This window comes from Anas platyrhynchos, chromosome 1 (genome assembly GCF_047663525.1).
Source record: "Anas platyrhynchos isolate ZD024472 breed Pekin duck chromosome 1, IASCAAS_PekinDuck_T2T, whole genome shotgun sequence".
Taxonomy (NCBI): Eukaryota; Metazoa; Chordata; class Aves; order Anseriformes; family Anatidae; genus Anas; species Anas platyrhynchos.
In genome coordinates this window covers 78,955,350-78,983,158 of record NC_092587.1, presented here as the reverse complement: position 1 = coordinate 78,983,158, position 27,809 = coordinate 78,955,350, and the positions used below count along the sequence as shown (strand labels likewise).

The following is a 27,809-nucleotide window of genomic DNA, read 5'->3' as shown; positions in this document are numbered from 1 at the left end:
AGGACAAAGAGGACTGTCATAAGTTTCTTTATGCTTTCAGATCCCACGCATGACATGGATTGAGCAACAGGTTTCTGAAGGCAAAAGGACTGGAAGTCTAATTGCCTACAAAATGTAGTGTTGTCTCCCAGGGAGATTGGGTAATGTGTGGTGGTAAACAAACAAAGAGCAAGCTCAACTGTTTGATACCTGGAGAAGGGACAAATCCTACGCACTCCAAATCAGAAAGTGTATTTACCTGTGTTTTTCCCCAGCTGCAGTTCAGTGTGTGACAGGTTGCCTCCATCTGTGAGCGGCCAGATGCCACTGCCGTGCTTGCATCCTGGCAGTGGCATTTATAAACGGAGGTCTACGAGCCACAGGCACGGAGCGCCTCGCTCAAGGTCAGCTGGAGAGCCCGCAGCGGGAGCAGGCACAGCACCGAGGGCTCCTGGCTCCAGCATCGGGGCACTGGTCGGAGCTAGCGGTGTCCAGTCCTCGTCGGGGGTCTGCCTGCAGGGGCAGGGGCAGGTTTTGACGGTGGATGGGTGGGGAGGAAGAAGAGCCGGGGGGTGCCACCGCTTAGGCGAGCTGCTGCAAAGCACCCGGCCGGGGAGCAGCCCCCTGCAGCTGGTTACACGCGTGGGGACCCCAGGGCCGCCCCCCTTCCCTCCCCCCCGAGCTGGGGCTGCAGCATCTCTCCGTACCTAGGCGTGTGGGTGCCGGCGTGCGTGTCCCTGTGTGCCTCTGTCTGTCCCCGCGTGTCCGTCTGTCCCTCCCTCGCCGTGTAACCGGCGGGGTCTGTGTGTGTATGTGCGCGCCTGCGTGTGCGCGCAGCGGGGAGGGCAGAGCCGGGCGTGCCGTGCAGCAGAGCACGCCGTGCCCGTGGCCGTGACAGTGACCGTGACCGGGACCGTGACCGTGGCCGGGACCGTGGCCGGGACCGGAGAAGGAGCTGCGGCGCTCCGGCAGCCCCGCGGAGCCGCCGTGCGAGCGCGCCGAGGCGCAACAGGCGGGGCGGCTCCTCCCGGGCGGTGAAGGGGAGGCGGCGGGGAGCGGGCACGGGCACGAGCACGGGCACGGGCACGAGCACGGGCACGGGCACGGGCACGGGCACGGGCACGGGCACGGGCAGGGAGCGGGCGGCATGCGGGCGGAGGAGCCGCTGGCGCTGGCGGCCCCGCGGGCGGGCGGCGGCGAGGCGGAGGCGGCGGGCGAGGAGCGGAGCGGCGGCGGCTGCTGCAGCAGCGAGCGGCTGGTGATCAACATCTCCGGGCTGCGCTTCGAGACCCAGCTGCGGACCCTCTCCATCTTCCCCGACACGCTGCTGGGGGACCCCAGCCGCAGGGTGCGCTACTTCGACCCGCTCCGCAACGAGTACTTCTTCGACCGCAACCGGCCCAGCTTCGATGCTATCCTCTACTACTACCAGTCCGGGGGGAGGCTCCGGAGGCCGGTCCACGTACCCCTCGACATCTTCCTGGAGGAGATCCGCTTCTACCAGCTGGGCCAGGAGGCCATCGAGACCTTCCGGGAGGACGAGGGCTTCATTCAAGAGGAGGAGAAGCCCCTGCCCCAGCACCACTTCCAGCGCCAGGTCTGGCTGCTCTTTGAGTACCCTGAGAGCTCTGGGCCAGCCCGGGCCATCGCCATCGTCTCCGTGCTGGTGATCCTCATTTCCATCGTAATCTTCTGCCTGGAGACCCTGCCTGAGTTCCGCCAGGAGCCCAAGGGCTCCCAGCCTGGTTTCGGGGAGGCAGCAGTGCCTGGGGATGACACGCTGCTGCTGCCACCACCGCCGCCACCGAGTGGGACCCCACAACCCCTGCGACCTGCCACCGGTGCGGGCCCTTTCTTCACTGACCCCTTCTTCCTCATCGAGACCCTGTGCATCATCTGGTTTTCCTTTGAGCTCCTCGTGCGCTTCTTTGCCTGCCCCAGCAAGCCTGAGTTCTCCCGCAACATCATGAACATCATAGACATCGTGGCCATCATCCCCTACTTCATCACCCTGGGCACGGAGCTGGCCCAGCAGCAGCAGCAGAAGCAGCAGCCTGGGAGCAGCAGCAACAACGGGGGCCAGCAGCAAGCCATGTCCTTGGCCATCCTCAGAGTCATCCGCCTGGTCAGAGTCTTTAGGATCTTCAAGCTCTCCAGGCACTCCAAGGGGCTGCAGATCCTGGGGAAGACTCTCCAGGCCAGCATGAGGGAGCTGGGCCTCCTCATCTTCTTCCTCTTCATTGGGGTGATCCTCTTCTCCAGTGCTGTCTACTTTGCAGAGACCGATGACCCCGATTCCCTGTTCACCAGCATTCCTGATGCTTTTTGGTGGGCAGTGGTGTCCATGACCACTGTGGGCTATGGGGACATGTATCCTATGACAATTGGTGGCAAGATTGTGGGCTCCTTGTGTGCCATTGCTGGTGTGCTCACCATTGCCCTGCCTGTCCCTGTCATCGTGTCCAACTTCAACTACTTCTACCACCGAGAGACTGATCATGAAGAGCAGTGCCAGTATACCCATGTCACCTGTGGCCAGCAGCAGTCACCCTTCTCTGAGCCCAAGAAGGGGGACAGTAATCAGTCTCTCAGCAAATCTGAATTCCTGGAAGCAGAAGACCTGGAGTCCATGAAATATTCCAACTTCATTCCCCCCAACAACCAGGGTTTTAAAGAGAAGAAAATGCTGACAGAGGTGTGATCGGTTTTGTTGTCATGGGTCCAGACAGAGCTGCAAGCTGCTGCACAGCCGTCTTCCCACTAGCAGCTGGATCTATTCAGCATTTACATACCAGACTGTGAATTGTGATACCGTAAACAGAGTGATTGTGATAATGGGCTCTTCTCTGCTGATTTGCTGTTTCTCATTACTGTGTGCAGTCAGAAATGTTCTTGCTTTATTCTGTGGAGTGCTAGCTGTCATCCCCACTCCCTCATGAATGTCTTTTCCTTTTTTTTTTGGAGACTGCTGTAATCCAATATTAGCTCTGATGCCTAACCTTTCTACTCTGCTAGCAAAGAAACCCTTGACACAACTTCAGCTGAAGGATTCAACAGGGAGTAAATAGTTAAAGGGGCTACAAACATCTGGCTCAAGCTGTGCCCTTCGTTCCTGTGCCAGTGCAGTGCCCTTGGCTGTGGGATCAGTCACGCCTGCCATGCCATTGCCTTTGAATAATGGAAATGCTGTAGCCAGCATCACAGTGAGTTCTGTAGCTGTAAGGAAAAAGTCAACAAACAGATGCCTTTCTTCTTTGCAACACTTGGCATGCTGAAGACCCTCTTGGTTTATGTTTCAAAAAAGGTGCATAGATCTAAAAGCTCTTTGCCACTCCTGACCATATACCGATTATCAAAAATGGGCATAAAGAAATCAACAGGCTTGTTGAAGTATCTCTGTGTTGTGAGATTATTTCAGCCTTATTTGTTCCAGTGCCCTGATGTTAATTGGCTTTTATAGTACCAAGTTAATCTTCATAGTGCTAAGTGCCTTCTGATGCTAGGCACATTTGAGAGAATTCATTTGTTATCTCCGCAGTTTATCTCCACACAATAGTGTTTAATGAGATGTACTTTATGCTTCAGATATCCAGTTCTGTATTCAGGCATGTGAAAGCAATTGACATTGCTGCATTTTTATTGAAGTGTTTCTATAGTTGAGGGAAGTTTGTATGTTGGTATTTTGTTGGCATTGCTGAAAAACCCCAACCACCTGTGCTATCTGAAGATTGCACTGATATAGTGGGTCACAGTCACAAATTACCGCAGGGTAAGTGTGTCGACATTAGAGATTTAGACTGGCACTGATGCAAGTTTGCCCAAGCCATCTGCACAATCTCAGTACCCCAGATCTTTCAAATGAGAGGAAAAAGAGCTAACCTTGAAGAAATATTTTTGCTTTTTTTTACTGATTCAGCCAGTTCTGTATATTTTTTAAACAAAAGACAGAGAAATGTCTTTTGCATGCACTAGGTTTTATGAGAGCAACTTATAGTAAGTAGCATTGCAAAATGCATACACTGTCCCACAGTGCTGGGCTTGTCAAGGGACCAGAGATTTGCATCTTAAGATGCATGTTTTGCTTCCCAAGTAATTTCTTTTTCTTTCTTTCTTTCTTTCTTTCTTTCTTTCTTTCTTTCTTTCTTTCTTTCTTTCTTTCTTTCTTTCTTTCTTTCTTTCTTTCTTTCTTTCTTTCTTTCTTTCTTTCTTTCTTTCTTTCTTTCTTTCTTTCTTTCTTTCTTTCTTTCTTTTTCTTTCTTTCTTTCTTTCTTTCTCTCTCTCTCTCTCTCCCTCTCTCTCTCTCTCTCTCTTTCTCTCTCTTTCTCTCTTTCTCTTCCTTCCTTCCTTCCTTCCTTCCTTCCTTCCTTCCTTCCTTCCTTCCTTCCTTCCTTCCTTCCTTCCTTCCTTCCTTCCTCCCTCCCTCCCTCCCTCCCTCCCTTCCTTCCTTCCTTCCTTCCTTCCTTCCTTCCTTCCTTCCTTCCTTCCTTCCTTCCTTCCTTCCTTCCTTCCATCTATCTTTCAGTCTTTCAGTCTTTTGGTCTTTTTTGGTCTTTCTTTCTTTCTCTTTCAGTCTCTCTCTTTTTTTTTTTTTTAATCAGCGGTGTCTTATACCCAACTTTAAAATGTTTCAAATGCTGCCAGTGTGTGAGAAGGGGAAATGGATGCTTTTAGATTCTATGGATGATTTTTTATGCGAGAAAATGTTTTTGTTTGTTTTTAAATATAAATGTATATTCTGTATTCACATGTGTGCATGTGTATGAAAGCAAAGGCAGCCATTAATGCCTTGCATCATACTGTATGATTTACATATTAGAATGTACTACATATTGCATGTGACATGTGTAATACGTAAAACACGTAATATCAAGATGCAAAATCTATAGAGTACATTTTATGCAAATGTATATATTATGCTTTTCAATCATAAGGCTGAGAATGCTAAAGACATATCCTTTAATATAGTCAGAACTGTCAGGGTTGTGAGATGGTATCTATTTGCATCTTTGTTACTCTGCTTGTTTTTCATTGTCTTGAGATCTGGCTCCATGCTTAGAGAGCTTTTATTGTGGCCTCTCCTCATCTGGGTCCTGATCATATGGTAGCAGTTGTTTGTGTGAGACCTAACTGCTGCATTTCTCCAGAGTCCCATTGTCTTCTCAAAGGGTTTTAGTGTACAGGGATCTCCCCTGGGGTCAGAGCACAGCCATTATATTGAAAACTCTGTTCTCTCTCTTGCTGAAGTCGGTAGCAAAATGCTACTTGTCTCGGTTACTGCAGGTCAGTCTGGGAGATGCAAGTGTTGTGTGGTGAGGGCTCTGTAGCTCAGAGGAGCTTGCCTGAAAAAAAGAGCAGAATGTGTCTTTCAGGACAGTCTCCACAAAGGTACGTAAGTGCCTAATTACTCTTTGGTTCTTTGGGACTGAGGCAAATGTCTGTGAAGGTCTGGGTCTTGGGAGTCATTCTGCATCCCCTGAAGCATGTAAGTGGTGGGTAAGTAATAAGTAGGACTGAGGAAGGGTCTGCAAGGTAGGATTTTGTGTAAAAAGTTGTCTTGGTCTCTGAGTTAATTCCATAAAATGGTGTTGTTCTTATCTGTATATCAGGTTCACTATAATGAAATATTTTTCAGAGTAAAAGGGAGTAACTTCAAATTTTATGTTGCTGTAGCAGATGCACTAAACTAGCAGAGTAACCTGCTATTTAAGAGGGATGTGTCAAGGCTGTTGCAGTCTCCTAGTAGTCCATGTTTGGTACTATTTTATGCCTGAGTGTATCAGCCGATATAAGTTTTCCCAAAGTAAGATATAAAAAACTCAGGTTAAGCACAAGCCACACTGAGCCTACGTCAGAAAATTCCTGTGCTCATTCTCTCCCTTGGGCCTGACCCCAGTGGCCCTGCCAGGCAGGAGCCATCCCTCCTAAGAACAGGTTGTTCTCCTGGCCAGTGTGACAAATGGCTGGACATGGAGGCTCCAACAAAAAAAGATGTGAGGCAAATTACCAGTAACATAATCCCAGCATGTCTTGCAGAGAGCTCATGTTGAGAGGTGAAGAGAGTTTCTGCTTTGAGGTGAAATTCAAAAGTGAGTTTCTAGCTGGAGTGCTGTGGCTTTGGGCAGTCTCCACTGGTGCAAATTAAATTTGCTGCAAACACACAATTTTTTGTACAGCTTTTGAGTTACATATTTTCCAGTTCTGGAAAGAATGTGCAAATGAAAATTTGTGAAATAGGACTGGTGGTTGCTCCCTGGATGTTCTATGTTAGAGCTAAGAGAAATTCAAAAGGAAACAGAAGCTTGGAAAGGTAACCTCATAGAATCATAGAATCATAGAATATCCTGAGTTGGAAGGGACCCTTAAGGATCATCAAGTCCAACTCTTGACACCGCACAGGTCTAACCTAGGTGGTTTCATTCAGGCATGTAAATCCTTTTCTAAGCATCTCCTAAAAGACAGTATAGTGTAGTCCCACAGTCATCAACAATACTATATATTATACTACTTCTGGCATTCATCATTTTTATTAAGCAGCTTTCAGAATTTCTTCAAGTGAGTTAAGTGACATAGTGGTGACATAATGGCACCCATGCCACTGACTTTATAGATGGCTCATGCTGGCAAATCACAGATGCTTTCAGAAATCTTCCCTCAAGTCCTCAGCTGTTAACACTCACTCCTGGATGTTTGAAATGCAGTTCTGTCTGTCTGTCTAGATATTTCGTTCTTAAGGCAGAGCACATCCTTGCAAAGTAAAGTAGGCATCTCCAGGGACTTGTTTCCATAACAACCTCCCAGACTGTTTCTCTACCCTGTGACTTTGGCTAAAAGCAAAAGCACTCGTTGAATACTTTCAGTTCTCAGATATTAGTGCACTATCTTTACAGCATTTTTCCTTGCTTACTGAAGATTCCATCACTTTATATCATGTACAACTGCCCTGTCCAACTCCGAACTGGCAGACCATTATCAGCATTTGAAAACTGACAGTGCAAACCAGGAGATGGGAAAGGACTTTGTATATCCTTGCACACAGAGAGGAGATGAGTGTGTGAAGGACAATCAACAATCACGGACAAGGAGCATTGCATTAAAAACCACAGAAACATTTTTTTTTCAACAATCTCACTATGAAATAAAGATTTTGCTGTGGATGAGACTTGCTTTCTCCTGAACCCCTGGGTATTTTGTGACAATCAGTTCAACAGAGAATTTCAACAATTAAGAACAGGGCAGAAATCATCTTCTTGTTGGAAGTGAGGAAGGAAGGAAAGGAATAATTTTGTTGAGGGCACCTTTTTTATCCCAAACTTATCTTTATGTGAAGGACTGTATGAGTGAATCGCATGAAGAGTTGGAAGAGTTGTTTTGCAGAATTTCAGAGTCTACATTACTGAAGGATTCCTGCACTTTCCTCTAAGATGAAATTTTTATTCTGTTCCTGTTTGGAAAATGTCACATTTTGAGATTTCTGAGCAATTTTCTGTTTTGGCCCTGTTCCTTCTGACCCAGAGTATATGGATAAAAGTCACTGCTACAGCAGCTGTAGAGGTGAAGGTGCCTGGACTTGGTGTTCTCTGTTAGGCCCACTCATTCAGTGTACAGAGATCCCCATGGAGATACAGAAGAATTAATATAAAGGATATTCAGGGCAGCCAAAGGCAGGGTAAGGACTGAAGAGTCTTCCATACTGTGATGGAAAGAACAGCATCATCCCTAAAAGCAATGGAACAAACAGCTCCAGCTTCTGCTTTACCTGCAGAAGTAGGTAAGGTTTCTTTTTTATCTGTGAAATTAACAACTATGAGTTTCTTGCAACTAATGAGAAAGGGTTTCCTAATTAAGATTTGCAGCCTAAAGGGAGAATCTGGTTCTGGATGAAAAAAGAGAGAAAGATAATTATATACTACAAAATGTAGTATGAGCCAGATCCTTGCCATCTGCTGATACAAGTTGGCAAAATTCCATTTAGTACAACTACTTTTGTTTATATCTGTCTCCAACTTCAATCATCTACATAAAGTCAAAGCATGTGTAATATATGTTAAAATGCTTATCTTACTTTTTTTTTTCTTTTTTTCTTTTTTTCTTCTCTTGAGGTCCTGTTTATACTGGAAAGATCTACAGATTACAGCAGAAGTTAACCACAGCTTACCTGAAAACTCTCATCTAACTTGAGTCTAAGTAAGTCTAGTGAACTCTGAAAAGTTAGGCTTCTCTTTAAATTTATAGTGGCAAAAATAAGAGGAGTGGCATTATTATTATTATTATTATTATTATTATTATTATTATTATTATCATTATCATTATCATTATCATTATCGTTATCGTTATCGTTATTATTATATTTTTAATGCAGTAGTAGAAATATGCAGGCCAATTCACAGATAGGTTTGAGACTAAATGAGATTCTGCCCTCAGCTGTGGCCATGTATGCATAAGATAGCTCTATTTACATTGTGGTAACTGAGATCACAGTCTGAGTTCTTCATTTTTGATTTTTGGAGCTTGCATTCTAGACAAATCCCATTCTGACAAAATTTGTAGCCATATTACCAACATGCTTATAGTAGAATACCTGATTTGCTGCCATCTGCTTTACACATAAAGTTAAGGAGGGGAGCAAGTGTCTGCATGATCAGAAGATTTAATCTTCTGATGAAATGAACAATTGCCAGTGAATGCTGAGTGTCCTTAGCTGCCACAAGAGACAGTTGGTAGTGAAATTCAGTGATCTGCAGATCAGATCCTAAATAAGGCAAGACGCTGGCCAGGGACATAAACCCAGGAAAATGTTTGTTGGGGAAGCAGGCAGGGACAGCAGGCAGTAACATTGTTTTCCAGTGTAGCATATGTTATTAGTACACATCAATTCTATATATCTTGGCTAACTGTCTGAGTTTTAGCTTGCTCCAAGGTAGCCTGTTCAGGGCTTGCTGGCTGGCACAAGAGCTTGAATATTACAGCATGATTTTACACTTTGGAAACAAGTAACTGTGAGCAGTGTAGGTTTTACTTTCCTAAAGCACAAACATTGCTAAAAAATCTCTGTAGGAAATATCCATGTTGTCTGTAGTGCAAATTTGCAGGTTAATCTTTCCAGTGTCAGATTTTTTTCTTAGCATAAGAAAGGAAAAGATTTGCAGGAGGGAAATTTTACAGAAAATGCTCATCAACTTCTATGGTCACCCTAAAATACTGAAGCTGTGTTGCCTCTTCATTAGACAAGACTTATAGGAAACCTTGTCTTCATACAAAATATAATCAAAAGTTCAGTAAGTCCTTCGTTGGATTCACTAACACTAAGTGGATATAAAAATGTTTACTTGGTGGTATAAAGGTGTGGAAGAAAATTTGTCAAAAAGTGCAGTAAATCCCAAAGTATTTCACTGGGATTGTAGCCATTTTTGGTTTGAAGAAAACTGGGGTCTTGATTCAGCTCTCTAGCTGAGGTTGGGCAGATATATCCTTAAGGTTATGAATGCTGTTCCTTCTAATTTAAGTGACTGCGAGAGAAGAATCAAGCCCAAAAAAGAGGGCTGTAAATGCAGCCATCTGCAGCCATGTCTTTAGGTGTTGTAGATACATCTAGGTTCGTTCACCTAAAAGGTTGTAAAGAATTTTATACCAACAGAAGATTTAGCTTTTAGAGCACATATTGGTTTATTCTCATACATTCTCAGGAGAGTAATGAAATGTTATTTGACAAGAAAAGTGGAACATTACTGTCTCCTCTTGCTGTTCATTGATGCATCTGTTGTTTTCAATTAGCTTGATGGTATCCATTTTCAGGAAGCAGATGCTGCCCTCTTTTACACCGGTGCAATTCTGGAATAACTCCACTGACGTCAGTGAAGTGAAATTTATCCCAGTTGAAAGCAGAATTGGACCACAGTCTCATCATCTGCTTATATGCTATGGTGCTCTCAGGAAGGTGCACCATTACCATACCATAAGGTGAGTGCCTATCTGCTGTTCCCTACTCGGCTCTTTTGTGCCCTTGACGGTCACATGTGTGGCAGAAGTTAGGCTGGTGTGGGTCTTGTGGGATCACCAGATTCCCCACATCAAATGAAGCAGATTTCCTTCCTAGATTCTTGTCCACTTCCCTATTTAATTTCCATCAGCTTCCTCTTGCTTAGATGTGATTTCCAAGGAGACAGAGTTTTTTATGGTAAGGAAATATAATTGCAAGTCTTAAATAATATAATAACAGAAGGGTAGCAGAGATAGACATGGAGACAAACTCTACCCTCCTACAGATTTTTGCTGTTTTGGCCATCTGTTAAAATTGCTGCAGTCCTGGCAGGTTGGCTATAGATCTGATGGCTCTAGGGTCTCCATCTTCAGGATATACCAGGTTTAAACAAATTGGGTCACTTCTTTCTTGCTCCAGCTCTGCTGATCTTAATGATGCCTTCCCTGAAACTAGACAAAAAGCTTCATATAAAACCCATTAGCATGCTATGTGGAAAAATACCGCTTAAGATGGGCAGATGAGGGTCACTAGAGAAAATACAGAGTCAGTAAAAAAGAGATCAGTATGAGAAAGAAGGGAGGTTCATAAAAGAGATCTTCAGGGGTTAGTCCCTGGAATGCTTAAAATATTAGCTGTAGGGCTGAATTTATAAGACTTAGCAATGATGCAACCTAAACAATGCCATTAGACCTGTGGATTAGGACACAGGACTAGATGATTGAATTATGGACTTAAAGAAATGAAAAAATAGTAAATAGTATAAAAACTAAAGTTGTGGTATGGATTTTGGTAGCAAGTTTATCACTTGGGGAAGATAAAAAAAAGAATGATTGGGAGTGCTAAGATGAGTCAAAGCATCAATGTCACTTACTAAGCCACCAGAGTAATGAAGCTGCAAAATCGCTTCTTGAAAGTCTTAGAAAGAGAAATTTTTATACCACTTGGGAAATGTTAATTCTATAAGTCCTCATCTGGAATGCCATGGGTCTTTTTGGTGATCTGAGTTTGGCTAAGTTTACCTTAGAGTGGGAAGAATGCATGGAAAAGCAGCAAGAATGATCAGGTAAATGGAAACTCATTTACAAGATGAATCTAGAAGAGCCTGCCTCTTCTAGTCCAGCAAAAGATTGGCAAGACCTATAGTTACAAAAATACTGGGAGCAGAGTAGCTAGCAAGACATAAGAGCTATTTAAGTTGAAAGACTGTGTTGGTATTTGAACAATAAGGCAGAAATTGTCAATGAATAAATTTATACTGGAAAGTAGAAGGTGATTTCTGCTATAACAGCTGAAAGAGAAATGAAAGCCTGCTCTAGATTGAATAGGAGAAATCAAGGCAAAAAGCAAATTCATTTTTTTTTGGATGGACTTCGTTAAATTTTTGAAAGGCTTTACATGAAAGTAGTTACATGCAATAGAAGGAGCCTGGTTTCAGTGATTTCATCTACTAGAATCAGTCTATCCTGAACCTTGGATGTATTTTGGATGTCAGATATAAAAGCAATCGTATCTTTATTGCGTATGTTCTCTGAAAAATGCAGCCACACTATACCTGCTTAGCTAACAGACACCAAATCCTGTTGATTATATTATTTAATACTTGGGCTTTTGGTGTGTGTGTAGGAAAGAGAAGTGTGGGAGGAACTACATGTCTTTGCAGATGGTGTTTCTCCATGGGACTGGGTAAAGAGAAAAAAGTCCTTGGAGTGGGGTAGAATGGGGGGGGGTGTACCAGATCAGTCTAGGAGCTAGTCTGGAGACAGATGGAGGGTGGGCCGTGCCTTAATATTTTCTTACCTTTTGCACTTTAAAGACTCAACAATCTTTGTCCACTGCTCTTCCTCTCAACCTGGAACCTCTGCTGACTGTGTCTGGTCCTTTCTTCCTGTCCAGAGCTTTCCAGCTGTCCACTGATCTTTCTACTTCCTGGGGCCTCTAGTAATTTCTCACTCCCATTAACTTGCCAGAGTCACTTCAGTAGTGCATTGTACCTAATTTTGAGGATAGCCTTGAGGTGGCTCTGCTGCAGCTCAGCCCGGGTTTCTGGTTTGGATGAAGAAATCAACAATAACAGAAATGAAGTTGCCTGCAACAACTTTCATTGAACTGAAGGTCAGATAAGTTGATAACAATGGTCACTCTTGCCTGAAGAGGTTAGCAGAATAATTTCCTATTGCAGGCATTGTTCTGACAAAGACAAAATAAAGCCATGGCTTCGTGTTTCCTCTTTCACCTCTTTGAGTTTTACCCTATGAGAAAGAGACCAAGTATGTCTTCGATCTCAGAGGATAGAACAGACATTGACCAAGGTGGAACAGACATTGACCTCACTTATGTGATGAAGTCATTAACCTGTGATTTATATCTATATTAGCAAGTTCATTTTTAAAACTTTGGAATAGCTCTTTTTTCTTCTGTAAGTAGAAAAAAAGAAAAAGCAAAGCAAAATTTTACCAATGACTATAACCATTATGAATGCATGTGAACATGAACATCATCTGAGCTTTAACAATGATGTTAGCAGAATGGTGCACACAAATGCTGTTGTACATAAGTTGTCCTAAGGGCTTGTCATCTTTTCTAGAGCTAAGAAAGTAAGGAAAATGAAAAAAGAATTTTCTTATGACATTTACAGAATGAGCCAACAAGTTTCATTTGAATGATGAACAGTGTTGCACCCATTTCTGGGCTCAGTTGATTCTGACGTTGATAAAAGAAGCCACTATTAGTTCATGTGCATCTTAATTTACAGTTGTTATACCATGTGCACTGAAGTTGTGTATAGAAGCCTTAGTCTTGACGCATGCAACATATTAATGGTAAAGATCTTACTGCAGTAGTCACTACCAGCAAAAAGGTGGTCAAAGTGCTTGATTAAATTTATATTAATGATTAAATGATTAAATGATTAAAATTATATATACCTCTATGGAACTCAAAGAACATTCCAGTGGTGAGAAAACATTATTACATTTTGATTTTATAGTAGGGATAGAATAAGGTGCAATTAGCTATGCAGAGTGGTGGAAAAATAAGAATCTAAATGAAGAAGAACCCATGTCTTCTTCATTTGTACAATAGAACAAATCTTCATATTCTTGGCCCTGGCAACCGTGTATTTTAGCAAGAAAATGTTGACTTCATAAAGGAGTACAGGTGACAAATAGCACAGGAGCAAATCCTACAAGTAAATCATGTCAATTCATGATGATATGTAAAAAGCATGGGAAATGTATTTGTTGTGAATCTTCAAGCCAATCTGATTTATTTATGCATAAATAAATGAGGATGAGAGGCAATGGGCACAAACCGAAGCACAGGAGGTTCCGGCTGAATATGAGGGGGCACTGCCTTACTGTGAGGGTGACAGAGCACTGGAGCAGGTTGCCCAGAGAGGTTGTGGAGTCTCCTTCTCTGGAGATATTCAAACCCCGCCTGGATGCCATCCTGCACAAGGTGCTCTAGGTGATCCAGCTCAGCAGGGTCTGGACTAGATGATCTTCAGAGGTCCCTTCCAACCTTGGCCATTCTGTGATTCTGTGGAATAGTATTTACTCATACTCCTTTTTTTGGGGGAGGGATATGACTTCAATGCAAATTGAACAGCTCAAGAACACTCTATCCAGTGTTTGAAACACTGACATGCTCTTAACTTGTGACCAAGTTTTGACTCTATTTGCTCTTTCAATGCTTCTGTTTTAAACCTTCCTCAGTCAAGAGCTTCATTCTTAGAATGGGCTTATATCTTTAAGGGTAGAGCTGTAATTAACAGTGAGGAGTTCTATGCAAAAGCCCACTTATCAGTGATGGAAGGACAGACTGCCTTTGTGTTTAAATCCCACTTCATCATCAGTACAAAACAAAGAGGTACGGGTAGATATTTATGCATAGATATTTAAAAACACATCTACGTATTTAAAAAAATATGTAGATATTTTGGTCTTTTTTCTAATATGTTGCCTGATGGCCACAAAGTTAGAACATCTATTTTATCACTCTAACTTTTCTTTAGATAGGTACCAAAAAGACATTGTATATTTCTCAAGATCTGAATTGTGCTGCAGTTCTAATGTATCAGAAATAGTACTGTCAGGTACATTCCTTTTAGTGCTGTAGACTATGGGCTTTCATGCTTACGAAATGGTGCACACAAAGCAATTGATCTTTGTAGTCTGTCCTTGGAGATGTCACAGTGACTTTCAAAAACACTCTGGAGGGTATTCAGTATTGCTTATCCATTAGCCTATTATCTGATATCTATTTCAGTTTTCTATACTGGACTGCAAACATTTCTGCAGGATATATTTCCATCAAAAGATGCCTCTTCCTCAAGACCCAGCATGTTTGAGAGCAGTTTCATTTCACTTCATGTTGGTGTTCTTTAGAAATTGAATGCTTGGAAAATTTTGTAATATGCACGAACATTTTTGTAATATTCTGAATATTTTTGCTTTTTTTTTTGTGTGTGTGCTAAGGACATCTATGTATACAAGGCAAAATGCAGAGTTTTGCATTCATGTCTTTTTTACTTTGATCTATAATGAAAGATAAAATTGTTATAAACAACCACAACTTTTTTTTTTTTTTCCAAACAATGTAATAGTAGCCATTGACAGTTCCTGATTGCTGTCAGTGTGGCTCCCATGTCAGCTCCAATACTTCTTTGCATTCAGTTAAGTGCTATTCATATGCTCCAAACCAGATGAAATGACAGGTCAAATGGCATGGATACTGGAGCATGTGCTAGAAGTGACAAGATTTTAGGGAAAAAAAAAAAAAGAAAAAAAAAAAGATTACAGTCCTGATAATTTTCTGGGTTCAGGGAGAGGAAGAATTGCAGAAGAAGGGGCCATCTGGAGTGTGCTGTAGCTCACCTCATTATTTACTTTTTTTCTTTGGCTCTTAAAAAAACAACAAACCCACAACAACAACAAAACACCTCTATGCAGATTTGTGAACCCTCAATAACACTTACTTGGACATGTGGATTTCAGAGAAGATGAATAGTGAGCTCTCCTTTGCACAGTAACCCTTAATCAACATTTCCATAGAAGATGTCTGAATACATATTGATCAAGCCAGCTGCAGCTGTGATATAGCTGTGATGAGTGTTGAAGAATGATGCAACTTTCCTTTCCATCATCCATCCCCCAGTCACGTAACACAAGTAGCCAAAAAACACCAGCTGGTACTTCTGATGCTAGCATTTCTGCTCATGAGAAAGTTGCATCAAAAAGAAAAAAGTGGAAAGTTTTCCATTAGTTTAGTGACCACTTAATAAGGCAAATCTTGTAATTAAATACTAGGCTTAACGTCAAGGGGACAGTCTACAGCTCGGTCACATGATCTTTGGGTGTCCTGTATTTCTCAGCAATAAAATGCTGATGTATTAGTTGTTCCTCCATTTTGTTGCACCCTTTTCCTAAGCAAATTAGACAACAAGATCTTTCTGAGTTTGCCCCATCTCTTACCTAATACCTTTTCAATGTCAGGTACAGCTGAGGACCACTACTCTATAAGGACACTGTGTTGTGTTACTGTCATAACAGTAGTAACTAACATATGGATCAAACAAACACAAAAACTTTTGGACCTGTGCATGAGACTCTTAGAATACCCAAATGCTAAAAAATCCTGCTGCTACCTAGCTTTATGTTGCCTTTGGGTCAATGCCATGGCCATGCTGATCTGATTTATATTTTTCAGTCTCAGACACAAAATATTCTGCCCAGCCCCCCTTGTTTGTGACTCTCTGTTCCCTTTCAGGCTGCTTTATAATTAAAGGCGTGCAAAATATTTCTAGCTGACAAAGCCTGGAGCAGACTTATTGCAACGTAAATTGAAAGCCCGCTGAATGCACCATAGAGATAAGAGGCTGACATCAACTTTTCACAGCTAGTCCAAAAGAAGTAAATTTATGCAGATTTTCTTTTTTCAACTCTTGAATTGCTATCGGGGACCAAGGTATTGAAGTAACAAAAGAAAATATGCTGAAGATGGAAGGAGTACAACCTGTAACATCTCTCACCTAGATTTTTATTAGTTCTCCAAGCACGAAGGTGGTTTGGATGGTAGCAGCTCACTGGTACTGAGCAGTCAAATCTGCTCTTTGAATCTGTCAAGGTCATTTTAAAAAATATATTTTCACTGGCACTGTTAACAACTGTGAATTTAATCCTTATTAAATGTTTTGCTATTTTTTGTTGCTTCATGGTCTTCCAGGGGAATATGAGGATACATAGATGGCAATTAAGGCTCCTCATGTTTTATATTTAGTCATATATTGGTGATTCAGATGCAAGCATATGTGAAAAGGCCCAGATGAAACCTCTTACAAATTCCTTCCTGTCCTATGAGACATATTTAGGTGCCTGAGTCAGTTACATTTCTGTTGAGGGCCATTGTCATGTTTTTCTGCCCACCTCAATGCATGAAGAGTTTTCTTGATGGCTGAAATATTTTTAACACCCCTACTGATGCAGAGGGTTGGTTACAGACAAGTGGAGCTGAATTCTCAGCTGGTATCTGTACATTAACACTTTTTTTTTTTTTTCCTGATGCCAGCTAGGCAAGGTGGTGGTAGAGGGTGTTTTAGATGTGTTTCAGTTTTCAGCTGCTCTGTTTTATGTACAGGTAGGAAATGAGACCTGTTATCTTCAAAATTCAGTGTCTTGAAGCAGCTAAAACTCCCATCTGAATGTTTTTGAGTAGGCACTTACTGTCAGATCTGCCACAAGGATTTAACAATCTGTGGATAGACTGAGGCTTACAGGCATATGCAGGGTCTGAATCTGATGTTTTATTTCTTTATGCCTCAGCTGTAGAATGGAAATAATGTCTTTCTCTCTTCAGCATGCACTTGGCTGTTTATCAGCAATAAAGATCTATAGGAACAATCAACAATTCACTGTTAAGCTCTTTTTTAAAGCAGATAAAGTAAACGATGCTTTTTCTTATAGGGAATCACAAGTAGTGTGAGGCACAGCTGGAAGATTAGACTGGGGTTTGCAGCTTCAACGGCTGGTTACAGTGGAACCTTCAGTCAGATCCTCTGTAAGCCTCTTTCTGATTTCACTGGGCTGTAACTTCCATAAAGGGAATCCTCATTTCCACGGCTGGAAGCAGGATAAGTGAGAAGATGATGAACCTCTTTACATGATCTTCAGTGATGTTGCTGCTGTCACTGCTTCAGTGGCATTGCTGACACCACTTGGCTGCTGTGGTCATTGGAATTTTTTTTTTTTTTTGGTGATGTTAATGAAACAGAACTGGACCAATAGCAAGCATGTTTGAAATTCCTGCTCTAGGTTGGATTATTATTTGACAGTGAAAGAGCAGCAGGACCAAAAGTTCCTTTCTTCCAAGATTACCAGCTTAGGGACTGGTGAGGTCTAAATGCTTACTATCTGTATTTACTTACTAAATACAAACTATTACTGTCTGTATTTACTTACTATTTGTATTTACATTGCTCTTTGTGATCACGCTCCATATCTTTGGATATGATTATTGCTCTGGTGATCCCTTGCACATACGGCACTTATGAACTGCAGGATGCCACCTACAATCACACCTCCACATGTGGACCCAACTGAAGCAATGTCATGGTGCTTTCTTAAATTCCATGACTTCATCAAAGCTTAGCAATTTTTCCATGATGTGGTTGTTTTCAGTATTAATGTTTTACCATGTCAGCCTGATGTATATCAGCTGTGAAGGCAAAATTAAATATTGCTGCATATGTGGGGCCAGACTTACATGTACACCATGGGGAGGAAAAGAGAGAGATAGAAAGGAGAGCTGAGACAGGGGCTGGAGAGCCTTGTTTGCCACTACTTGGGAGGAGGGGAGAGGTGAGGAATGGTGACTGCTGCTGCTGCTGCCACAACCGTGGCAGCATTTTCCAGTTCCCCAGAAGCCTGGCTTCACAGGGTTGTGGTGTGAACAAAGAAGACAGGAGGACCATGGCTATTTTGCTGTCCCCAGCAGGCTGTTGCCCTTAGCAACTGATGCCTTTGCCTGTACTATAAAACCAGCTCTAATATTTTGCCGTGATTTTGTTTGCTGGTTCCCTGGGTATATGCATCCTGCAAAAAAGCATTTAAAATAGTGATGAAGATGAAAGAGACAAGGTTTTAACAAGGGGTAGTAGTTGAAGTTTAAGCTGTTAAGGAAGGTTAGACTTAGGTTGCCAATCCAAGTAAAACTCAATTTACTTAATCTTCTCAGCTACTTTAAGCTGAAAAATTGATCTTAGTGATCCTTTAAAAAAATTAGTAAGGAAGGACAGGTATATCTAGTAGAATTTTAATTTACAGTCATTGACACTGCAGTGATCCCAGAATATTTTCTTTAGGAGATGCTTAGGAGTTAAGGGAAATACTTAAACCCTGCATGAGATGATCCTCAACCATTGAGAATCAAAGAAGACTTTGAAACCTGATGCACTGTACAAATTAGGATGTCTGTGGGTTGGCCCCATCTTTGACCCATAAATAGGAGGGGATTGAGTAACTTCATGATGCTGTAACAATTGATCTGGAGTATATGTGCCTAGTGAGTAGCCATGCAAATGCATGTAAGCATTTGAGCTCTCTTCAGTCCTTGCTTGATAGCTGCAGTCTTCATGAGTTCCAAGAATGCAAGTGATGTGGTAATTATCAAGACTGTTACCTGAATTTGGTTTTCTACAGTATTTTGAACATACAAAGCATGTTGCAAGCAATAACTGTTATTAATTAGTTTCAGGCTGCTGAGAAAATACAGTTTCTCAGCAGCAAAAAGAAGCAGTTGTTCTGGTGGCTGCTGTGTATGTACTGGGTTAACCCTTTGGGGGCTTTATTCAAGCAAAATGCCCACAAGAAGCAGATGGTGATTTTTCTGAGCAAGGACACAGAGGATCAGCTGGTGTGTCGTCCTGAAAGAATTTGTAGAATTACTCTGAATTCCGGAAAGCCTGGAAATTCAGAGGAAAGACCTGTGATATGACAAAGTCCACCTCATACTGACAGTTGCCATCAGGAAACGCTACCAAAAGTCAGTTACCAGTTTGCGGAGTGGCACAGTGCCATCCTGTGGGCCGTGGAGGTACTCAGCAGGCAACGCGTGGATGTGCGATGTGCGCTTCAGTGTAAGGTGTAGGCAGTTTGCAGAGAGGAGGGTTAGGCCCTGTAGGCTCAGTTTTCGTGGGGAGGGTTGTCTGCATCGGCAGTTAAGGTATTTGAGCAGTTTCCTTTGCTACTGAAGAGCTATGTATATATATATATCATTTATAAAAATCGTATCATATATAAACATATATATTATATCTCTTTGACCCTTCTTTTCTGGCGAGAATTTTTCCTCCAGCAACTTGGGAGATTTGCTTTGCTCTGTCATTCTGCCAGTGCTTTTTGAAATTGTAACACTTTGCAAAGCACAGGTAAACCAGGAGCACCTGGTGGCCAAATTGCTAAGATCTGGGGCTTTGGAGCTCTTGTGGGAGGCAGCTGCAATAAAGGAGAGCACAGAAGCAAGGTGTCTGGTATCCTGGGTGACTGCCCTCACCCCTGAATTGTTTGTAAGACAAGACAGCTTACCTACCACTGTCTCTTCCCCTTTAGGTATGATTTGAAAGAGGGTAGCAGTGGTCAGCATGCTCAGTGTGGAACATGTCTTGTCAGCCATGCTCAGAGCTGGACCTGTTGTGTGGGGTTTCAAGCAACATGTGCAGTGAGGTATGGACTGCTGGTATGTGCTGAGGAGGCCCAAGACAGCCTGGGGGAAGCTGTCATTTGCTGTACACACACAGACAAATTCAGTGTTTTCTACGTTTTATGAGTCTCTATTGCTTGGTGGCAGCATGATCACAAGTACTTGGCCTTGTTATGTTGGGTTTAGGCATACAACAAGAGAACAAAAATGGAACTTGACCATGTGAGCCACTTTTAGGAAAGTTTGCATATTTTCATAAAGGACATTAAATCCAACAATGCTATTTTAACTGTTAATGCTAGAATTACACACATTTTCTTGAGAGTTGAGATTCCTCAAGGATTTTCACCTGGCTTCCAGGGAGAGTATACAGGTACGAGATACACATCACCAGCACTATGTGGGGTTAAAATGGGTATTCAGTTTGAAGAAGGATGGTGGTATACTGGGATTTTCCCTGAATATTTTGATTCACTCAGTGCTGCAGGGGCAGTGCTGCAACCTTTCACCTGAACCATACCTCAGATGAATGTGTATTACCTCGGTTTTCCTTCGCTGTGGCAGAACACTGAGAACATTTTGCAGTTTTATCCTCCCATTTGAAATACAATTGCTTGCTTTACAATTCTATTGCTCTTTCTTTGCTGCCGAAGGTTTCATTAGTCAGTCTTGTTTGGGGATGGGCACTATAAATAGATTGGATCTGAACTGTTTAATTGCCTCTCCCTTATCCATGCACAGTGTAATAGCCTGGTTGCCACATTTGTCTATCATAACAGAGGCAAGTAAAAATTGCTTCAGTGGAGTTACACCCACTCCGTGTAACTTTCCCTTTATTTTTACTATCCCCAATCTTTTTGAATGACAGAGATACTCAAGGCCTTAAATTCATCTCAGTTAGCTCCCAAGTAGTTGTTTATTTGTAGTTGTTGAGAGTTTGTTCATTCTCATCATTGAGAAGGATTCAAGGATCTTCCATGACAGCAGTTTCATTTATTATATTTGTATATGTATATATGTGAAGATTATTGCATTATTTTAAAACATAAAGATACTAAGTGTCTGCATGTGTGTGCAAAATTGCACAGGGAAGTTTCCAGAGCATCATCAATTTTTTAATGTCACTGTTTTCAGAAAGCCTTTCTGAGGACTAGGAGCTATTTACTATGAAATTAAGCATCAATATCTGACTCCCCAAAATAAGAGTAATAAGGGATATAGAAATGGGTCCCTAAAATTAATCATTTGCCTCCCACCAAACTTATATATGCCCTCTCACATAACCTAAAATGAGAATGTTCCCATCTATTTTGCTATGGAGGCTCCTTTCTCTTCTTTACCGTCCTGAACAATATGATTCTCTGCATGTGTAGCTATATAACATTATGCAATTTAGGTTTTAAGTGAATTATCTGACATTAGAGTTACGATTTGAGATTATCTTGCATTTTAGTTCCTCAATGAAAAAAGATTATATGTACAGAACATCACAATTTTTCACCTGACATAGACTCCTGAATATGGTTTGGAGGTTCTGGAGAACTTATCCCAAATTCGTTTTTGAAAATTTGAGGCCCACCTTTTCAAAAATGTAGTGTGACAATGTAGTAAATCATGTTTCTGGATGCCCATACAAGACCTGTATTCTCCTTTCTGAAATTTAGTTTGTAAAGCTGAGCATCTAATGTCACTGGCCAGTCTGTGGCCAATTCTTAGTCTCTTCTTCTACCTCATATCGAAGTGTAATTTAATAGTAAGTGATCAATAACTGAGTAATGAATAAGGCTGACATAGCCTTAGTATTTCATTTATTTTGTGCCTCAACAATTGCCTTGCTTCACTTCAGTTCCTTTTAGATATTTTATTACTTTTACAATAGTGGGATTATAGGCATAGAAAAGTCTGTTTTAAGTCTGTCTGCCATTCTTCTGGCCCAGTCAAAATTTTCTATCACTTCCTTTGTGTGAGTGATTGTAATCTTTATTTAAATGGTGCTTTCAAACACCATTATAAACTTGGATCTGGCCCCTGGTTTCATGTCAGTCCCTTCACTGCTGTATTATACTAGCTAATCCCTTGCTTACTTGAAAGATTTAAAATGACAGTTTTGCTATCCTGTTGCCATAGTGTTTAAGTTTTTCAGAATATTTTCAATGTTGAATGACTATGCATTAATTAGTTATACTTTCTAAGATGTTTTCACACATCTGCTTAATGTTGTAGTGTTTGATCCTTGCAGTTGCTTCGTTTTTTAGAACATTTGATGAAAAATATTCCAGAAATAGTTAGATTTGGGCTTTTGGATTTGCCAACACTACAAGAAAACATATCGTGCTAAACTCATGACTAACCATTTATGACATGTCTGTTTTTAATTACTGGGGCCATTTCTACAGCTATTGAATTTAAGTTTTACATAATTGTCAATTTAAGCAGGCAGATGACATTACATGCCTTAACCATGCAATATATTCAGTGCAAGTAGAGCCTTGTTTGCTGCTAAGGAGTCTTACTAAGTAAATTTAGAAACATAGAAGAGCATGTTTTTGTTTTGTTTTGCTTGTAGATCACAGAAACAAGCTATAAGGAAGAATATTTTATGATTTCTAAGTATTTGTTAGACTATTAATGTACACAATGGAAAAAAGGAGGTCTGAGATCTCAGGTATTGAGTATGTAAACTCTATTCTCTACACTCCATCCACTGACTGAGCAGCATCCATGTCAAGTACATCAATATAAAACTAAAAGTAGAATCAGAACAGTAAGTCCCACCGTGATTGTTGATTGCGCAGTAAAATACAATAATTTGTCATAATTTAGTGCAACTCTGCAAATATCTGTCTCTTCCTGTAAACAGTCTGATGGTGTCTCTGACTTACCAAACTTCAAGAAATCACTCTGTCCAGTTATTGTTGCTCTGCATTTTTGGAAAACCATGAGCCAGCCTTCTAGCTTGTTCAGTATTGGTAATCCCTGGATTGAAAGCTTCCATCTCCAACATATAAATCTGCAGGAAAAAGCTTACATAAAAGGAAGTTCACTGAGGGACTTCTGCTTTGAAGCTCAGCACAGATTTAGTCTGCAAATCAGGTATTTCTCACAGTCTTAGTGAGCTCATAGCAACTGGACAAGTTGGTATATTGATGTACATTACTAACAGTTGAAGAACTGGATTTTTCCTAAAAAACATTTTGGAAGGTAAATTAATTTTACAAATTCTTCCTTGTAATATTTTACATACCAATACCCCTATCTATCTATAGTCCTTGATTATATATGTAGCTTATACCTGAGAGTAAGAGCATTTGTATATATTCAAGTTTCTATATGCATGCATTAATATTTACATAGTTTATGTATCACTGCCAATTTCTCTTTTCTGAATCTATGCAGAGCTCTTGAAAAATTTTGTTTACTTTGAAGGCTTCTTCTGTCTCTGATATTTCTCTCTATCTTTGTTCTCCTGTGGGCTGTAGCACTGCTTTGACCATCCTTGGGGCCCAAGTCTTTCTCACTGGTACACTCTCTTTATAGCCTTTTCTTGTTTTTCTGGTCATTGTTGAGCAGTAGCAAGAGTTGTGGGAGCATGAGGACTAGGAATATACGGTCTTCATGGTGGAAGAAGCTGCTTTCACACTCCTGTACAAGGAAATGGAATTGTCATGGGAAAATGCTGGATGAAAATATAAATGCTGTAAATTCCTTGCAATGCAAGGCTTGAGCTGCTTGTGGCATTTCAGCACATGCTTAACATCCCTAAGTTTAGGTCTAGCCATGTCCACCACTCATACAATTAAATCAAGTATGGGTCTCAAGCTTTTGTTTTTTGGAACTCAAAAGCCCACGTACATGTATTATTACTTTAATACATATCCTAACCATGTGTCGCAGGAATATGGAAGCCATCCTGTGTATAGAAAAAATGCAACTGGAAACTTTTAGAGGCATGTTAGACTAGCAGAATTAAGGTGTTGTACTGTTGACATACAAAGAGGAAAGAAACAGGAGTATTGCTTGCTTTATGAGAAACTATTATTTGACCTTTCAGGTTTAAATAGATTTTGACCAATTTAGGAAGGCCCTAGTGCCACATTTATTCCAGTCACTTCATCTTCCCTTTTAATATCTCCCATTATGGAGGACTGCAGATATTTTTAATAATTCATAATTTTTAAGAATAGCCCTTTAGGTTCAATTTGTCACCAGCACAGATGGACTTGTGCAGCTAGAAGTGACTGTATCAAAATATGACAGAATTTGTACATGAAGAAAAGTCCTTACAGGCCAAACATGTTTTTGCTTCTTTGCTTCAATAAATGGTTTTATATCATATTAAATGGTTTAAATTAAATTAATTAAATGGTTTCAGATCTGTTTTGTTGTTGTTGTTGTTTGTCTGTTTGTTTTTTAAATTATCTTTCTGTTGCTCTGATAGACTTTCCTGACCCTGGCATGGGGGAAGAGGTTTACAGGCCAAATTATAAAGAACATAACATTGTCTTAAGACGACTTAAAATTAGACAAGAAGATGACTATGGGAATGTAGTAAAGTCCCAGTTACAGTAATGGTCAGACTTTGGGTCTCTATCCTTGGAGCAGCACAGTACTGCAAAGCATCCTACCAGACTCTGGAGCATTCCAATATACATAATTCATCTCATGCAAGAAAAGATATATATAGTTCCTAGCAGATGCAAGGAAAGACCCCATTAAACCAATACCAGTAGGTGGCATGGTAAAGCAAAGTAAGCTGGGTACAGTAATATTGAGAAGATGCTCTAAACTGACTTCCTTCAAACATTCTCATTAAAAAATTAACCATGAGGTTGTCATATCTTAGCTGTGATCTATTCAGAATAAGGCATTTCTCTTGGCCAATTTTTTAACATTTAACACTTTTTTTTTTTTTCTGTCTCACTAGGCTGGATTCTGGATGGTGCAAGGCTGTTGTGTCAGAATGCTGCAAAAGACGTTGCATCTCCTCCTCATGGTGTTGGTGAAGTTTCCCTCTGTGCAGGGAATACAGCATTTATGGACAGGAAACTGCTTTCCTTGCTTAGAGGTTTTCTTATTTTTTTTAAAGGGGTTAGCATGCTTAGTTACAGGAAACTGAAATTAGATGTGAACAGGGGTTGGAGGAAGGAGGCAGGGAGAATCCTCTACAAGATTCAAATGTGTATGATTTCTGGGAAAACTAAATAAAACAGAATTTAATTCCCAGTGTCTAAATAGCAGCAATTTTTCATCTATTAATCAAAAGACCCAGACAAGCACTGAGTAGTGTGGGAAGCTGGAAATGGACATAGGACACCTCCAAACCATTCTGTTACTGACACCTATTTTAAATCTTTTTTTCAAGTGGAGGACCCAGTCCTGGCAAATGCGTAAAGTCAGCCCTTAGAAGAGCACAAAGCTTTCTCTATAGAACTGAATAGCTGGTGAAAGCATGCCCATTTGTCTGCCTGTCTTTTGCCAATGGATAACTGTGCTTTTATAGACTGTTTTCATAGCTCAGATAAATGGTAGAAGCTTAACATAGCTCTACAAATAATAATCATCCTGATCATGCATAATATGCGTTATGTAAGAGGTGGGCCCAAACTAGAGATATTTCTCATTTCCCTATGAAGTGTCTTGTTTGAGTGTATTTGGAGTTAGTTCTTCTTGTGAACATGTGAGTCTATTGCCTGCTTTAAAGGAGGTAGTGACTTAGTTTCAGTGGCTGTAGAGAGTTTCACTGAAATAACACTGTTTATAGTCTTTCATGTGATTTAGAAGGCACAATTGCCATATAGTTCTGAAAATGTAATATAATTGTATACAGTGTTCATGGGAAATGTTCTGAAGTTTTTTCCCACTGCACCATTGTGATGAAAACCTCTGTTGCTCTTCACACTCTGTGAGCCCATGCTGTACTATGCTGAAGCTGATGGGAAACCCACTTAGTAATGGGAAGTGATGGACAGAGAGGGATGCTCTGGCCTGGAATCTCCTCTCTTTGGCAATGGCACAGGTAGAAAGCATCTCCTAATGTGACAGTTCTTGGCACCCGTAACAAGCAAGGATTGTAATATCTCCTCATGGCTGCTGACTGAGAGTCTGGTCCTCTGATAAGATGTGACCTCCTGGATACCTGTGACTCAAAAAGATAATCGGTGTCTATAGGACTGGGCTTAAAGCAACTATGACATGGGAAATCCAAAGATACTTATGGAGCAAGTCTGCGGAGTAGTCTTGAGCATGGATGTAAAACCACAGTTCCTAGGAGGCAATATTCACCCTGTATTGATATTATTTGGGTGCAAACAATGCAGAGACCTACTCTGACTCTCAGTGCAGGACAGCTTGCAGTGTGAGGCTTCTTAGATCTGTGTGACAAGGCAACATGACTGGCATTGGGCAGCCAGAGCTGCCACAAACCCTTCTTGCATGGGCAGTTGTCTTCAGAGGTAGACAAAGTGTAGGCTGCCTGCTGCAGAAGTCTGTGAGCCTTCAGATGCATGGCATGCAGATCAGAGACTTTAGGTGATACTGTGTGCCACTACAAACAGCGTGGATATTGGTTGCAGGACCCTTTTGCTTTTGCTGTGAAATCTAACTCCTAGACGTTATTTAAAGGAAAACAGTTGGGATTTGCAGGCCAGGTCATGTGGTGACGAAAGTATTTCCAGTGCCCTCATTGGAGCCAGGCTGATTTATACAAGTCTAGTCCAACATTTCTGAGAAATTGTGGATGATAGGTTTTTTTGTTGTTGTTGTTGGCTGCACTGAAAACCTGAAGCCTTTCAAATAAAGTATGTGAAGGAAACAGAATTTTTAGATGGAATAGTGAAAATGCTGTTTTCTGGACTCAGACTTTGAGACAAGTTTTTTGCAGAACCCACATGTTGTGAGAGAAGAGGGTATTGGGCTTGAAAGCTGACCAATGAAATGGGACTCAACTGAGCTTTGAAAAGCAATTATTGTCCTTATTGGTGTTGCCATAATATATGCTTAACTCAAACCCAATCTTGCAAAGGCCAGAACCCAATGAAACCATGTAACTAGGTATTTGTGATTGTTCCTGTCGGTGTGATCCACTGTTGAATAGGCTGGATATATGAATAAAACCAATATTTTTTAAAGTGTTGTGTGTTTTTCATGTCAAAAAGACTGGTTGCTCTCTGGTACTTTACTATGTCCATATGAAGTATTTTATGTGGGATTAATACAACTGTACGGCTTTCTTAGGACAATTGGCAGCCACTTGCTGAAGAACACCTTTTCTTCCTCGGAGGTGATTGTTGCAGTACTGCACTGAACACCAGTAAACTGGGTCTGACTGGGTTGGAGTTAACTCTCCCTGCAGTGGCCCATACAGTGCTGTGCTCTGAACTTGTAGCTAGAACAGCATTGCAATCACACTAGAGTTTTGCCTATTGCAGAGCAGTGCTGGCACACCATCAAGACTCCCTCTAACCCAGAACCAACAGGCTGGGGGTGGCAAGAGTGGAGGAGGAGACATCACCAGGTCAGCTGACCTAAACCGACCAAAGGGATATTCCAGGTGGGAAAGGGGAAAGAGAAGGAAGTGCTTTTTTTATGAAAACGTTTGTCCTCCCAAACAACCACTATGGGTATTGAGGCCCTGCTTCCCAAGACGTGGATAAACATTGCCTGCTAATGGAAAGTAGAGAATAATTGTTTTCCCTCTTTTTGCTTCCACGTGGCCTTTGCTTGTCTTTTTTTTTTTTTTTTTTTTTTTTATGTGTCTTTTCCTTTAGTTAAATAACCCTTATAACCCTTATCTCAAACTGTGAGCCCCCCCCTTTTTTTTTTTTCCTCTTCATATTTCCCCACACACACTTCGAGGAAGGGGAGTGAGAGAGAGGTGTGCTGGAGTTCGGTTGACCATCCATGTGAAAACACCACATCCTGTCACATGTAAAGATGTAAAGATAACTTGGTATGTCCTCCTCCTAGTCCTGTAATGGTCGTCCCTTTATTCTTTGACAGAGCAGTCAAGGCCACTCAATGTTCCATCAAAGTATGGGTAAGGGGAAGAGTGTGTGTCTCACACCTGCTGCTACTGCCTGTGTCCCTCCCTTTGTCTTATGGCTTTACAAATACCAAACAACAGATGTATTTCAAAAGATTTTCTCTATTTCTATTTGAT

At 41.4% G+C, this 27,809-nt stretch overlaps 1 protein-coding gene across 5 annotated transcripts; it reads left to right on the top strand.

Annotated features, from left to right (window-relative positions):
* Positions 1-1,126: 1,126 nt before the first annotated feature.
* Positions 1,127-26,778, top strand: LOC101802284 (potassium voltage-gated channel subfamily A member 6). 5 transcript variants are annotated; one of them, XM_038167544.2, is made up of 5 exons: positions 1,127-3,182; positions 6,867-7,747; positions 8,079-8,163; positions 9,772-9,936; positions 24,576-26,778. In XM_038167544.2, the coding sequence occupies exon 1, from the start codon at positions 1,127-1,129 to the stop codon at positions 2,678-2,680; it is 1,554 nt and encodes a 517-aa protein (XP_038023472.1). In that variant the 3' UTR covers positions 2,681-3,182; positions 6,867-7,747; positions 8,079-8,163; positions 9,772-9,936; positions 24,576-26,778. The 5 variants fall into 5 exon arrangements, with proteins under 5 accessions (XP_038023472.1, XP_071898677.1, XP_071898672.1 ...); XM_072042576.1 differs by adding an exon at positions 19,561-19,674 and having other exon boundaries at positions 1,127-7,747; XM_072042571.1 differs by having other exon boundaries at positions 1,127-7,747.
* The last annotated feature ends 1,031 nt before the right edge of the window (positions 26,779-27,809 follow it).

Bases quoted from the DNA above. Each gene is read 5' to 3' on its own strand.
- LOC101802284 (XM_038167544.2), top strand. From the start codon at position 1,127: ATGCGGGCGGAGGAGCCGCTGGCGCTGGCGGCCCCGCGGGCGGGCGGC.